The sequence below is a fragment of the Falco peregrinus genome, chromosome 10, assembly GCF_023634155.1.
Source record: "Falco peregrinus isolate bFalPer1 chromosome 10, bFalPer1.pri, whole genome shotgun sequence".
Taxonomy (NCBI): domain Eukaryota; kingdom Metazoa; phylum Chordata; class Aves; order Falconiformes; family Falconidae; genus Falco; species Falco peregrinus.
The window spans coordinates 22,179,782-22,195,361 of NC_073730.1; the positions used below are offsets into that span (position 1 = coordinate 22,179,782).

General features: G+C 37.2%; 1 protein-coding gene across 1 annotated transcript in view; it reads left to right on the forward strand.

The window, feature by feature from the left end:
• PIGK (phosphatidylinositol glycan anchor biosynthesis class K) overlaps positions 1-15,580 on the forward strand; it is a 68,322-nt gene that overhangs the window by 14,000 nt on the left and 38,742 nt on the right. Inside the window, exon 9 of the mRNA XM_055815391.1 lies at positions 960-1,132. Coding sequence (XP_055671366.1) covers positions 960-1,132 — 173 coding nt within the window. The remainder of the gene's footprint in view (positions 1-959; positions 1,133-15,580) is intronic.

Here is a 15,580-nt window from a genome sequence, read left to right on the forward strand (position 1 = left end):
TTACATTGTGTCATACAAGATCCCTTGAAATAAGGAATCTCTTCATATGGGAAGTTAATTAGAGACTTCTGTGGCAAGTGTGGTAGGACTTGTGCAAAATAGCATTGTGTCCAAAATGCATTGGTTTTGCCTTGAGTATCTGCTGGTTACAGGACAATATTGTTATTTAATAGGCATGCTGTCTTGTCAGATACTTTAAATGCTACAACGAATTTGTCACTGTTACATTGTCTTATTCTCTGCAAATGTACCTTTATACAGAATTGAGTCAGTTGAAAACAGTTTGTTAGTATTGTTGCAGGCATTGCAGTGTATGCTGGACATAGGGGATCCGATATGTACACAAAATACATGGATAAAATAAATAATACAGTATATAGCTAATTTTTAGGTTTTACAGGATGTCTCTGTGAACTTAATGTACATAAAACACCTTTGATATTTGAAGATCCTAATTCTGCATTGATTTGCAGGCTATAAACTGGAAATAAGGCTAAGATGTTTTTCTTTTTGATCAAAATGTTAGTTCTTGCGTTCTTGTGAAGCCTTTAATATTACCTGTTTATCAAGGCTTGTTTAATCTTTAATGCCTCCCTTTGGTAAATACGAAGAATTTATACCCACTTCTGCTTTTTGGAAGGTTATAGCAGCATTGCTGCATCTATATTCAGAAATACATTTGTGCATTTAATCAGATGTAACTGATGGTTGGTTTTCACAGAAGCATTTCTGAACTCAAATGGCATAATTGTGAAATAAAGGTTTTCTGAAAAGCATAATTAAGATGTTTATGCCTTTTAATGTTTTGTTCAATCATTTGTTTCAGCTGTGGAGCTTGTACTGAATTTAATGCAAGTTCTGCGTGGTATTTAGTTTTATAGTGATTTCATTCTGGAAGGTGTATGTAGGGACTGTTGATGGATGTGGGACAGGATATGATTATCCATCTTGGTTTCTAGTTTCAGGTCTGTCCAAAAAGTTTGTGCGTTTCCACGCCTGGGCACCGAACTGATCTGTTTCAGCGAGACCCTCAAAATGTTCTGATAACAGACTTCTTTGGCAGTGTGAGGAAGGTGGAAATTACGACAGAGACAATTTCTTTGGACCGTGACTTAGCTGGTTTTGAAAGCAAGTAAGTAGTCATTATTTAGACTTGATTTGTATAGCTCTGTGCCACAGAAACAAAATAGTCCGTAACTGTCAAGGAAAGAAGAAATCTGATTTCCTGTAATTTTTTACAGAGAATCAGGGAGTTAGTTAGCAGGGACCTGCTACTGTGTTTAAAGTTGGGGTTTGTCAGCTGAAAACTTTGTTTAAATATGCTCACCCCTTTATTCAGGCTTGTAAACAAATGCTGCTAAAGACCAAGGTGTGGATGTCAACAACAACAAAAAAATTAGTCTAAAATTTACTTTCTTACTTAACATTTCTTCTTTAATGTGCAGAAACATTTTGTTACTGTAAATTCCTGCTTGTAATAGTTTACTCCCTCGGATAAGCTTAGAGTATAAGCCATCAGTTAGTTGTTTCATAACAACTAGCCTCTTTTAATAAATGCTTTGTTTCTGTTCTGTGAATTCTCTGGCTTTTGACATTTAACTGTCCGGGGAATTTCTGTTGCTGAGATGCAGCGATTCATTTGAGTAAAATTGCTGGTGCAGGTTCATCAATAGAAGTTGTAACAGTTTCCATTACTTTGTGGTTGAAGAAAGAATTACAAACTTTATATTTTTGGTATTCTGTTGCCACCTATTGGGAACATGTAGAGGAAGATGTGCTTGTTCTGTAGAATTTATTTGTCATTGTACTTCCATTTCTGTTGCATCTTTTATGTTTCGTGATACTGTCCTCTGGCGGGGGGATGGAAGATTGAAATAGTCTGCTATACCAGGGATGAAATATTTTTCAATCCATACATTTATTTAAATTATTGTCTACCTTGTTTCCTGTTGTTAAAACCAAAGAACAAGTTAGTGGATAGCAGTTTTATTAATTTTAAAAATAACAGTAACTCTGGTTCTCATAATTATCCTACATGGTTTAGTGTATTTCATGTATTTTATTTTCATACTGTATTTTTATCTGCATCGTGCACGTTAGTACTAACCATATATAGCTTAAGCTAATTTTGTGAATCCTTAGTTTAGAACAGTATTTAGTGACACTAAATGTGTTTTTTCTCTGAAGAATAAAAAAAGCCTTTGGCAAATAACAGATGTTTTACCAGTCAAAAACTATGATGAAAACTGACCTATGTGGGATTTAATTTGTGGATGATAAAAAGGAGAACTAGACTTCGGATGACTTCACTGTTCTGAAACAGGAAATGACCGGTTGGGATTTTTAGCTTTTATTTTTGAGTTACTTTGGTGTCAATCCGATATATGAAGGTTTTTTAGGTATCTGACACCCTACTGAATTTGACACATGGAAGCAGTGTTGAGAAACGGGCATTCATGCACAGAGAGGAGTATTATCCTGGTGAAATGTTCTGATATTTAATGAAAGCTGTATTGCATTATAACGGCAATTCCCGTTAAGTCTGTGAAATTGGAAGGGATGGGAACATGCTGGTTTAATAGCTAAATCCAATTCTTCTTTAGCTTGAGAGAGTTTGAGAATGTGTATGCCTAGGAACAGAAGGACACAGCAGCAGCTTATGGAGCACTGCCTCGTGTCTGTAAACATGTGTGATCGTTTTCAAATGGTCTTGTGTAAAAAGAGTAAGTTACTCATTGCACTATATTCAGATACAATTTTCCAACAAAGTACTTCATTTCTCAGTTCTTTGTTAGCACTTTGGAAGAGTTTATAGAGAATGTGTTCTTAATGGAGAAGAAGTATGGAGTTTGTAAGAGTGCTGGAAAATTGTAGCATAGCAGTATGGATAGTGATGTGGAGTGCTTAATAAATTCCTTAAACAGAATTCTGAAGTCAGTACCTCTTGCTATGACAGATCTGTTTCGCTACAACAAATTTAAGGATTATAGCTTGAAGCAAATTTATTAATTAAAAATGTTAACGATTTTTAAAAATGCAGTTTCGGAGGGTCTGCTCTGCAAGAACTCGTTACTCTGATTTTATTTAAAGAATATTATAAATGTTACACACGTCTTTTCTGAGGGTGTTAAGAAGTCAGAACACTTCACAAATTATGTGGTTTTTGAATAGATACTACCCAAATTGTTCCATATTAATGTAAGAATGACCCTTGAATGAAAGCATGTAAGTGCGTATTGTTAACCTGCTCAGTTAAACCATTCTGTGCCTTTTGGCAGTGTGACGGCCGTTGACACCCCAGATTGCACTCCATGTAAAACTGCTAGGGAAGATGGGCTAGCACAGCCTGGTTTATTTTTTTTGGCATCATTGGGAGAGATCTAAACCAAGCTGCTTATTTGTGACTAATTTGTCAGGATTTTTAATAATTTCTATTTTTGTTCATGCCTAATACTGTTTTAAAAGCCTTTGTGAAGAGGAAAAAACTCATGTAGAATTGTACTTGTGCCTCCTAAGGGCTCGCAAGAAGTGTTTACCAGGAAGTATCTGATAGATCACAAGTATATACCACTGATACAAATTTTGATGTATGATATTGGTCACTGAGTGTGGAGATCTTTTTTTATTCTGACAAAATCTGTGCAGAATCTTAAGTCTTTTCCTTTTTTTCTGTATTATCTTCCAGTTACTTTCTTTTCCTAAAAGCTAATACGCAGAGGTTTTATTGGTTTAATATTTGATATGGTCTCTTGGCTTCATTCCTTTATCAATCATTTTTTCTTTGTTTTATTCTTCCTTCAGTGTTGACTTGATCCCCTTTTTTCCCCCCCTTTTACATACTGCTGGCAGTAGAATGCTTCAGAACCATGTTACGGAGCATAACCAGAAAATGAAATACAGACCTCAACTCTTGCGATGCAGTCTTAAGTAGCCCACATTAGATCTGATTTGTTTGTTTTAAAGTTACAGGTGTCATATGTGCAGATAGGGGCATTAAAAAACAGATTAACGAGGCAATAAGCCACTGAATACACAGATAATGGGTAAAGAAGATGCTATCATATGAGATGTGAACAAATGTTGGGATCTGAACATGTATTGGGATAGTACTGCTGCTGGCAGACTGTTAAAGTTTTCATCTAACCCACTGCTGTGACTTTGCCAAATCTTTTCAATAGAAGTTTGTTCTTTTGTTACACAATTGCTTAGCAATTACTTTATAATATGGATCCACTCGCAAGCTCAGCATGAGCTGTAGCTGTGCCACCAGATCAGAACTGGCAGTTTCACGTTGAGCACAAGCCATGCTTGATGAGTGAGGCCTTTGAAGTTACCTTTGGCTTGGGCTGAGACTCCTGCAAACAACAACTACTAATTAACCAAAAGAAAAGGTTTTCTTTCTATCCACATAGTGGTAGGTGAATAATTGTGAGTAAAAGGCTTAAAAAATAAAAAGAATCCTCTGCTGTTTCCTGTCTTCATAGCAGTTTCAATCTAAGCTATATTCACTTCAGAGGGCTCATTCTGAAGCTACTGCAGCTGTGACTGGCTTTGTAGCTGCCAATTTTAGCAGAAAATCTGACAGTCTAGGGGTTCTGGGGCATCACCTGATTAGATTTTGTCTAAATCCCAGTGCAACAGCAAAAAGTACAGATTCAGGAGTAGAAGAAATCGTGCATCTTTGGAGAAGGAGCCTTGCACATCTAACAAATGAGGAGTGTGTCTCTTAAAGTTGGATTCTAACTCTACAGCCAGTTGGAACACTCTCTCCTTTTCAGCTCCTTTCATGAGAGAAAGATGTGTGTCAGCAGAAAGGGTTGGTAAAAATGGAGATGAATATTTCTCTTGAGGGTAGTAAGAAGTGAATTAAAGACAATGTCATATAAAACCATCCTAGTTTCATTGCTTTTGAGAGTTGGGCTTCATATTTCGTACTTCTGTTAAGAATTGTAGTACTACTGGCAGTGACCGTTTTCCTAAAAATAAATAAATTGGCCACTTGTGTTAGGAAGGATGTTTGTGTAACAGTGTAATTGTAATTGATTCGTTATGTTAATAGCTAATATTCTCTCAATCTTTCTGTGTTAGTGTCTCTTTTCCATCTCTTTCCTGTCCTTTCTTCTTTTCCACCAGTTATTTTCAGTTTGATGTACTTAATAAGAAGAGCTGCTGTTGTGTGTTCCTGAATCCATGGGGATCGAGTTTGTGAATCAATAGGTAACTTTTGGCTAGTAGATGCTGTTCAGCACAGTGGGCTTTTCTTAAAATAAAAAGGCTGGGTTTGTTGCAAGACCACCGTTCATTTCTTGACCAAATGCCTCTAGCTTTGCAATTGTTGTAAGTTTTATAAATAATTTTTAGGGCCACTTCTGAAAGCTCTTGTTCTCCAAGAAATTCCCAGTTGTTGTTTGCATCCCTGTTTGCTGTTACGTCAGCGGTAAATTCACATTGGCTTCACACACACACACACGCTTTGTATTTTACACCTATTCTTTATGGGCAGACTGTGACAGATGACGGTTGCTGGGTTCTGGTGGCAGCACCTGCGCTGCCTTGCGGAAAGCGGCTTCGGCTGCCGGTGCGGCACCGCGGGGCCGGGCGGGCGCCGGGGGGGGAGGCTGCGGCGCTGCCCCGCGGCGCTTCCCGGCCGCCGCCGGCAGGTGGCAGCATCGGCACGGGCGAGCGCCGCCGCCGGCTCGGGGCTGTCGGGGGGGAGTGCGGAGGGGGGCTTGGCCGTGGGGGGTCCTGGGGCTCCCCGCCCGTGACCGGTTTGAACTTGCTTCGGATGGGGATGGAAAGGAGGAGCTCAACTTTTCTTGTTTGGTATAAATTTGAGGGGATAATGTGAGATTTTTATTTTTTTCCCCACTTTTCCCACTTGACAGCATCCTTGTGGAGATGTAACGTGTAGAAATAGAAAAAGTACTTACAAATTAGCATGCCTCTACTAATCTGCATTGAATTATCAGTGGGATTATGAAGCCATTAATTCCAGGTAGCATTGTTTTTCCAGAAACATCTTCAGATGGATTTCATCATTCATTTATTATTTTTCTTTAGTAAACATAGTAATGTTACACATATAGTGTGTTTTCCTCTTTTTTTTTTTTTTTTTTTTTGTCTTACCGTTAAAACAATGAATTTCTAAATGTGGATTGGATTTTTTGAGTGTATTTTAATAGTCTACAAGAAATTAAAAAAAGATGGGTGAACTAATACTTGCTGTTAAATATTACTGCTATATTTCTTCAAGTGTTTTGTAAATATATTTGGCTTTTCTTTGCTTGCCTAAAGCTAGATCAATATATACATATGCTGTAATACCTGTTAGTGTAGAAGAACTTTTCAAAGCAATGCAAGTAAAATTAAAATGAAGGCTATAGTAGGGAAAAAAATATATAGGGGAGTACAAGTTCACTAACATAATATCAGTATAAAATAGACAAGGATGATTGACAGCATCAAAAGAAACTGCAGGTACAAATTGTGTTGGGAAGCCTTTAAATACACTAAAGTGTTACGGTTAGTAATCCTAGTCCCTGTTTAACAAGATATTTTAAAAAGCAGCTTTGAACAAGATATTGTTTGTTCACTGGAAAGGTTTTTTTTGACCATACTTTTTGCCAGATTTTGATTTTTTTTTGGGAAAAAAAACCCTCAAAAAATCCCACCAACCCCATAAAACACCCCCCCCCCACCCCCCCACCCCCCCCCAAATAAACAACAACCCACCAAACTGAAAAAACAAAACCCCAATGAGTTTTGTTGCGAAACTGTGGCTCTTGTGTCAGGTTTTCTTTGGTCTTGGCTGTTTATTTTTTCCCCCTTCTTCCTCCACTTGCAGTGAAGTTTTGTGTGACATCCTGCATTTCTTCTACTAGTTCTATGAGAAACCTTCAACTATTAGTACCATGTTGTGCTTCTATTATTTCACATTGTTTTCAGTAGAACAGTACTTTGCTGAATCTGTGTATAGTTATTCCTATGTATAACTTTAATAGGCATTGATACCAAAAGAAATCCCTTGGTCTGTAGAGGCGTTGTGAAGCACATGCAAGTCAGTGGCGGTATTTTTATCAACTTCAGCTTTGAATCAAGTCCAAAAGCCACATGTTCTTCGTAAATGACTTGCATATGCCAATTGACTTGTGCACTTCATAGTGGTAGGTAATGGACAGGTAATGTCTAAAATTGTTGCATGGCAGATTTAGAACGAGGTCTTAAGTAAATCTTGTAGATTTTAATGTCATCTAGATAGCTGAGAATTTAAAGAAATCATAGGATGATCAATCTAGGTTTTTTATCTCATTTTCCTTTAACCACTACTTTTTATACCTTTCCTATGTAGCACTCTCATTTTGCCTTGTTTCTTCTTCACCCCTTTTCCCTTGTGTGATCTTTACATGCTGTTTTTGCAGTTGAATGGGCTGCTCTGTAATTCTAGGCTTCTGAAGGGCTCGTTAGTCTTTCTAGTGCTCTTTATATGGAGGTGCTGGCTTGATCTTGCTTTGCTGTCCAGGTACTAAATACAAGTTAATGTCTGTTCTTAGAGGTACTTCTGTAGTTGTGTACTGTATGTTACTGCTCAAGAAGACCATGCAGACAGCTGTAGTATTTGTCATAAGTCTGACCAGGAAATATTTTAATGTAATTTTAGTATGTTTTCAGCACTTAGAGATAGTAATAGAATTGTATTGAAATTATCATGCTATTATTTACTTCCTGTAGAGAACTACTGGAACTGCTGTTGATGTTAGTTAGGATACACTTTCTGTGTGATTAAGAAGAAAATTTCTAGGAGGTAGAAAAACTGGCAGTGAAGAGCAAACAGGCAGCTTGAAGTAGTGATTATGGGACTGTTAGGTCTTTGAAATTTAGTGGCCAAGCACACATTAGCATTCCTTATGTGCCAGAAAATAATGTGGGCACACTAAGTATCTGGGACTCAAGCAACATTAACGTGTGGGGTTTTTTTTTTCTAATATGGTATTAAGGCATATGCAAATGCTCTTAAGTCTTGCCCTGTTTTGATACCATAGGAAAGCTTACACTTGTTTTTGAGTACCTGAGGGATTACCTTATGGATGGTCAGAGTTTTCTGCCACTGAAGATTCATGTCTGGTGCAAAGCTGTGGGGGAGAAAGGGGTGTTCTGCCTTCACAACGCATTTATATAACTGATGGCTAAAAGACCGTAACATGATCTCTGTCTGCATTTCACAGCCCTTCCAATAGGAGAGACTTGAGAAATTCTCAAGTCTGGTGTTTGGTGGAACACAGCTCTTGTCATATAGCTATTAAATCTATTACTTATATAAAAGGCCTTGAAGCCCTGTTGTTGATTTTGGTAATGCATGATGGTCTGGAAGGTAGTAAGATGTCTTTCTGCACTGCTTACTTTTGAAGGCTTTACTAAGAGAAGTTACGCTTCATAGTGAGCATGCTAAGGGCCCTAGTTCTTTAGCAAAAAAAAGATAAATGTGAGTTGTGAGAGGAGAAAAGCTGAACTCCAAAAAAAGCATTGCGTAATTGCTAGGTATCTCTTTTCTATTCAGCTAGCTGTTTGAATGAAGTAGTGCAAATTTCTGGCAACAGAAGAGCAAGGAAGCCACAACTGCATCAAAAGAGGAGAGAAAACTAGAGGTGATTACAGAAGGTGATTCTGATCACATAAGGAAATGGTGTTTACAGATGGCTTGCTGAACACTTTAATATTAAACTTCATAAAATGAGATTGTTTTATGTGCTTGGTCAAAGGTATCAGAAATCTATAGAAACTGTAGGAAGGAAAACAACAGATGCTGAATATGTCTACCAAAGTGCCTGAGCTACTGCAAAGATTATTGTATGAAATCTGTAGGACAACAAAACATTATCTGCGTGGTAAGATTGATCTTTCAGGAAAAGAAAGTTATTCTGTAAACAAAGATCTTAGTGCAAAATGGGTTTTATTCAGCATTTTTGCAGGCAGGAAACCATGATTGCACCAAAGGTTTGTATTGATAAATAACAGGAGCAACAAACAAGAAGTAATGAAGTACAACATTTTGCATCTCCTGATGTGGAAAAAGAGAAAAGTAGGATACAAAGGGGAGTTAGAGGAATAGGTATTCAGGGGCTGGATGTGTTGTAGTGTCTTTTGAATCCTAGTAAGCTTAAGGCAGTGTAGTTAGTATTTAGAGGTTCCTGGGGCTGCAAGGGAGTATAGTGGCAACTGTGGATGTTCAGCTTTCATAGAACGGTGACAGCCCATCTCTGTTGTGCCAGTTACTGTGAAAAGCAAAACTCATTGGCCACAACTTTACGTAATATTGAAAAAAGAACGAAAAAGCATGAAAACCCCTGAGTTGTTGGCGTAGAGGTCAGGTCTAACTTGGAACATGAAGACAGGCAGGGTTTCTGTTTTACAAAATTAACTGAAAGTTCCTACTGTGCATGTGTAGAGACGTGTTCATATTTTGTACTACAGCACCAGAATTTATTGCCACTAAAAGCGGTATATTCTTATATCATAAATGGAACATGTTTTCATTGCAAAATGAAATTACTAAGTTTTTATATAACCAAACTATATTTATGTTTCTTATGACTTAGTTCAAGTCATTGGACCTCCAAAAAAATATAGATTGAAACCACCAGTATTGTTTAGGGAATTCCACTTTCACTTTGTACATAGTATATGGAATTAGTGAGAGCACAGCATTACCTGAATAGCATTCTGGTGACTGGTAGGAGTGAGAATTTAGAAGCAGATTTGTAGAGGGAGGGTGTTTCGTGTTGTGGCATGAGTAGTTCAACCCAGTAGTTCCCAAGAGAAGGCAAGACGACAGTGAAGACTAGGATTTCCTTTCCTGTGGTGAAGGGAAGAATAAATGCTGAGTATTGGTATTTGTAGTTGCTTTAGCATAAATTCCTTGAATTATATGATAGCTATTTTAAGTTTCTATTCCTGCTGGTTAAAAAGAAATTGTTGCTGAAGTCTAGCTGACATAGAAATCTGTTCCACTGCGAAGGGAATGGTTGATCAGAAACTGAAACAGTTAACCGTGTTGCACCTTCCTCCTGCCTCTTGTTGCTGCATTTTTGATATTACAGTGATATTTTCTGTGTAATTCTCTGTGTAATTGCTACGTAAAAACCCACAAAAAATCAATTCTGTAGGGACCAGATGCAGAGGAAAAGACTCAATGACATTGGCCGTGTATTGGTACGTTTGTAGACACTGTTTGAGGGATAAGGAAAAATGCTGCTAACCTTTCAGAATAATCTTCAACAGATTATAATCTTTAAATTGATGGTATGCTTTCACTGTTATGTTTCTTATCTCAATATTAAAAAAAATGTTAGATTTTTCAGTGATGAATGATAAATGACAGATGTTCGGATTCAGCTTCAGAAAGTGTGTGGAAGGGTACTTTGTAGCAGTGGGCTGCATCTTGTCCTTGCTCTGCAGAATGTTTGAATTCACATTGAACACGAGGAATCTGAGCAACCCCATCAATTTAACTGTTACTGAAAGTAGGTTTGCTGGCCTGGGACTTGGCATGTTCTTAAGCCAAAGCTGGGCTTGTTTATTCTGCTTAGAAAATCCAAATTGGCTATCAGAGTAAGCCACTAAAATGCATATCCCACATAACATATCCATACTGTAGCTGGTATACGGTATATAGCTGGCCCCATTTGTTAGTTTAACTTGTGCTCCACTGGCATAGCAAAGACTGCTGCCCTCACTGGGAGGGAGATTAACTGCAAGGAGAGAACAGATGGTCTTTCTGCTCCTCACCGAGGACGCTGTATCATGGAGGGGGCAGAGTTAATCTGTGGCTGGGACGTTGTAGCCAGAGTGGCTGGAGGTGTCCTGCTGGGTGGCAGGACTCACTTTTCAGTTTGTGCAGAGCCCATATGGGCTCTTAGAAGGACAGGAGGGCAGGGGCTGCTTGGTGCCAATATGTTTTCCTCATGGCTGCCTTCCTGGAACTGCAGCCCAGGGTGATGGTTCTGCTGGCAGAAGCTTTCCTAAACCAGGGACAAATCTGGCTTGCAGATTATACATCTGAATTTCCTCCTGAGCAGCGTGGCGCTCTGAAAGATAGGAATGGTTAGATTTTCTATGCAATCGGGAAGATTACTTCAGTGTAAACTGTGTGAAAGAAGCAGATAACAGTGTGTTTTTCCTGTAGTTCCACAGGATGTATTTAAATTTGACAGGTGGGGTAGTGAATATGGTATTGTAATTGTATGAAATAATTCAAATGAGATAAAAATCAGAAAGGGTTACTTGTATTCCTGGATGATTTCTGGTCCTGTGTTACCTGCAAGTGAGACATGTTGCCATAGGCATGTTTCAGCTGCTTTAAAATCTCAGTAATATTTTCTGTTTGAAATAGTAGGGCAAAACTTACATCTCTACATATTTAGCAATTTATGGCTCATTTTAGTTTGTGAGAATATAATGAACCCTGTAGTTACTGTAAGGTTTATCTCAATTTAACTGTAACATAATATTTAAACTTCATAGTTCCCTGCTGACTAGTATTTTTTTTCTATTGGTTACTTAAGAGTCTGAACCATGACTTCCCACTAGAATAAAATAGGAATGAAGACTTCTTGCTGTAGGTCTAAATTTTATCTGGGGAATTGGAGCAGAACAGCCACTAAGTGAAACTGCTCTAAATCTCAGCCATAGAGGACATAACCTCTGTTTCTTCCTTAGCTGTCAAATATTGAATGCCCTAGTTCCTTTTCCCTTTGTGTGTGGTTTCCCTCTGATACAGTTTTTACTAATAGGTACTTTATTACAAAATATTCTGAGCTGACTTCTATCTTATTAGATGTTTAGGAGCTTTTACAAATGTCTCCATAAAAATATATGGTGTATCTGTAAAATGAATAAATCTGGACTCTGCTGTAATGTTTTAAAACTGGAAACTGTGTATGTGCACAGAAAATGTGGTTAGGTGGAAAATTGTCCTTAAAACAGAATATTTCTATGTGGTTTGCAAATCTAATGGCACTACTGAAAAATATTAGACTACTTATTAATCTGTGGGTTTATAAAGTAATTTAGGATTGGAGAAAGTATTATTCTAGCTGTGGTAGGTGTTTTACATCAGTGGTTGTTCCAAGTATTTTATAGTGATAATTGTATTTAAGTGATGTGTGTTTGTCTGTTCGGTTACTAATGAGCAAACGTCTAAGCAGCACCATTAAAACAGGTTCCCCAGTTGCTATTCTTGGGGATGCTTCCAGCAGCTGTTGAAAGGTTATGGAGGGGGATGTCCTTCCAGTTTAGTGATGGAATATGGGACAGAAAAAATATATACTGGTGGTGTATGTATTCTGCAAACAGGTGGCTTCTGTTACTGGTCACAAATTTCTTGTTACATTGCACTATCAGGGCTTTATGCAAACAATTTCTTTAACACCATGAGAGAGTATACATGAGTTGTTTGGTAATTATGTGCCAAATGATGACTCTTCTTAAGTTCAGCTAATAGTAAATACAAACCATTTAGAATTACAGTGCAGTTCTTAAAAGATTATCATTGTCACTATATTGAATTTTGTGTACACGTATGTGAGTTTTATGGCTGTTAATAATAGATGGAAGAGATGACTTAGAATAATAGTGATTAATAGTGTGAGATGGAATTTATTTATGGTAGTACAATCGAGTTTTTAGATATCCTAGATAATTGTTTCTAATTGTTTCTTTCCACTTTCTCTGGATGTAAAATGAAGTTCTTTACAAGGCGTATTGAGACTGGGGAAAAAAGCTGGGGGGAAGCTCATTTTACATGTCAGTGATTATATCATAAAATGCAGCTATGGAACAGACCTAATCACTATGCAACTGTTGCCTATATCTGGCTGTGAGCATAACAGAAAGCTGTAGTAACTATGACTGGTAAAGATATTAGAAAGGAAATACCACCTACTGAGGAAATCTCAGGATCTTTTAATGTGCCAAGCGAATATGCAACCTGTATGTGGTAACAAACTGAAGTCTCAGTAAAGATAGTGTAATATAAATTGAAACAGGGAATAATTAATGTATTAATGCATTTTGTGCCTACTGTGCTCATCTAGTAATCAGATTATTTTGCTAAATGTAATCAGAATTGTACAAAAGAATAATTACATAATAAAGCTAACTTCACCAGAAATTTGAAAAGAAACAAAATTGCTGAAATGAAGCAAATTGTAGATTATTTATTCTCACTGGTAGTTGTCCTTGTAAAATAAGAGTAGTTTTAAGGTGTGCTTCTTTTCAAACTGAACTGAAGGGGGAAAAAAGCTAATAGGAGGAGAGGGAATCAGGAAATCAGTATAATCGGAAATAACAGCAATACACGTTAGCCATCTACCCAAGTCAAAAATCATAATATGCGTCTGGTTATAAAACCTGAAATTAAGAAAAATTTCCATATCCATAATACATGACAAAAAGGTGAATTATTATTGTTGAGGCAAATGGATATTGAATGCAATACATCCCCAAAGAAAGTAATGCAAAATCATTCTCAGGGTTGAATAATACGAAATAGTAATTTTCTTAGTTTGTAAAGCTTTTCTATTTTTTTTTTGCTCATATTATTGATATTGCTTAAGAGGACAACAGTATTAAAGGGGAATTAATTTTACCAGAGGTTGTTTCAATAACCTACTCTACTGAACTGGACCAAACTGCCTCCAGCATGGCCTTGCCTGTATACATTACGGAGTATAAAGTTAGGGGCCAGATCTGAATTGTAATCAAGTAAAACTTTAGTCCAGAAATGCTACATTTGGACCTTATTTAGTATGTGAAGTAGCCAGTGTGTTTGTTGCTTATGGCTTGGTGTGGTTTTATGTTTTTGATGCTCGGTCCTGTATGTTGGTTGAATTTTGTGTAATTTTTTTATCAGCTTGGTCTGACTGAATCCCTGTGTTTGAGTAAGGTGCTAAGTACTCCTGAGAGGTGTTTCCCATCTGGAGCAGAAAAAGATGACATTATCCTGTAGAAAGTATGAAGAGAGCATCTCCTGTGCATTAATTCCAGGAAAAGCAAAACTTGAAGAATAAATCTGCATTGAAGAATTTAGCCCTAAAATATTCTTGGAAAAATAATTTGAAGTAGGATCTTAGTGAAGAGTGTTTGGAAATGGCTCAAGCCTTTGTACCTACTTCATTTGTTTGTTGGCATATGCGGTTTGTTTCCTTTAGGTTGTAGACCAACTTGAAAACAGACTATGTGCTTGAGAAGCACATATACTTGAATGTATATGTAATTGAAAGAATTGAATGTAATTGAAAGAATAAATACTTGAGAAGTATTTTATTAATTGACCAGAGGTAGTTGTTTTTTTTCTGTGACAGAGAGATTTGAACTGATGTTAATCTGGAGTGGTAGTGTAGAGGATGACTCAGTTGTCGTTTTGTTTAGGTGTGTCCTGTTTAGTCTACATGAAACAACTGTGATCAATTTTCTTTCAAAAAGTTACCACACAAGGCCCTTTGTTCTTAAGTGTTATTGTTTTTACAAATTGCTGCAACTTGCACTCACTGATGTGTTAACTAGTATATTTTACCTGAATAGTACCCAGGTTGAAAGAAAGGAATGTACCCAGACATTTTAAAAAAAAAATGAACCCGCTAAAAAAAAGTACCCCACTTCAATTGCTAGTTTTCAGAATTTAGCAAAACTCATCATTTTTCCAGTTGCTACTGTGAAATACCAGGATTCACATCTGGTACAGTATACAGCACCTTAGTAAAGAAACTATTGTTACAGAGCAGATAAGATGAAAAAAAGTCATTGGGTTTGATGAAAACCTGCATGAACAGTGGAGGAAAAAAGCCAAAGTTACCATAGTAACCACCAGTGCTTTAGACAGAAACTAAGTAAAAAGAGGAGAAATGTAACAGAAAATATGAGGGCCATTTCATAAAGCATTAAAAATAAAAATGAAATCTTAAGGCAAGTATGATTAATACTCAGCTTTTGTCACTTGGAAATCCCTGATTGTCTTTAAAATAAAAATATGAGGACCACTATTAATAAAAAAGTTTTAGTGTTGGAGTCTGTTGGACCCTGTTAAGGAGATACTTCTGTGAATTTGGTGAAAAATGGATGAAAGTTTTATAAGTTGGGTTTTTTCTTTTCTTTTTCCTTTTTTTTTAAATTTTATTCTCTGCAGACTGTTTTCTGAGTAACTGCAGTCTTAACCTGTGTGGTGGAATAGACTCTGAAAACACCTTTCATGGTATAAACATGACCAAAAGTCATCTTACTAAACATAGTTCCACAGCAGGGGTACTGTGAGTTCTTCGTGGGATGGTACCTTGAGTCAACTGACCACATAGCACACTCTTCAGTACAGGAGTGGCAAAGGCAGCTTTAAAATTCTTGACATCAACGTTTCAAGAAAGAGCAGTGTTGGTTAAATTTAGGGGTGCAAGCTGCCCATACATGGCAAGTTTACATAAAATAACCTTTATAGCCAGTTGCCTGTGTCCTTGTGTCTGAACCGATGTTCCAGTATCAGTGACCGATTTAAAGGCTGAGCCTTGATGCTTTTGGGTTTTTTTGCCGTCTTCGT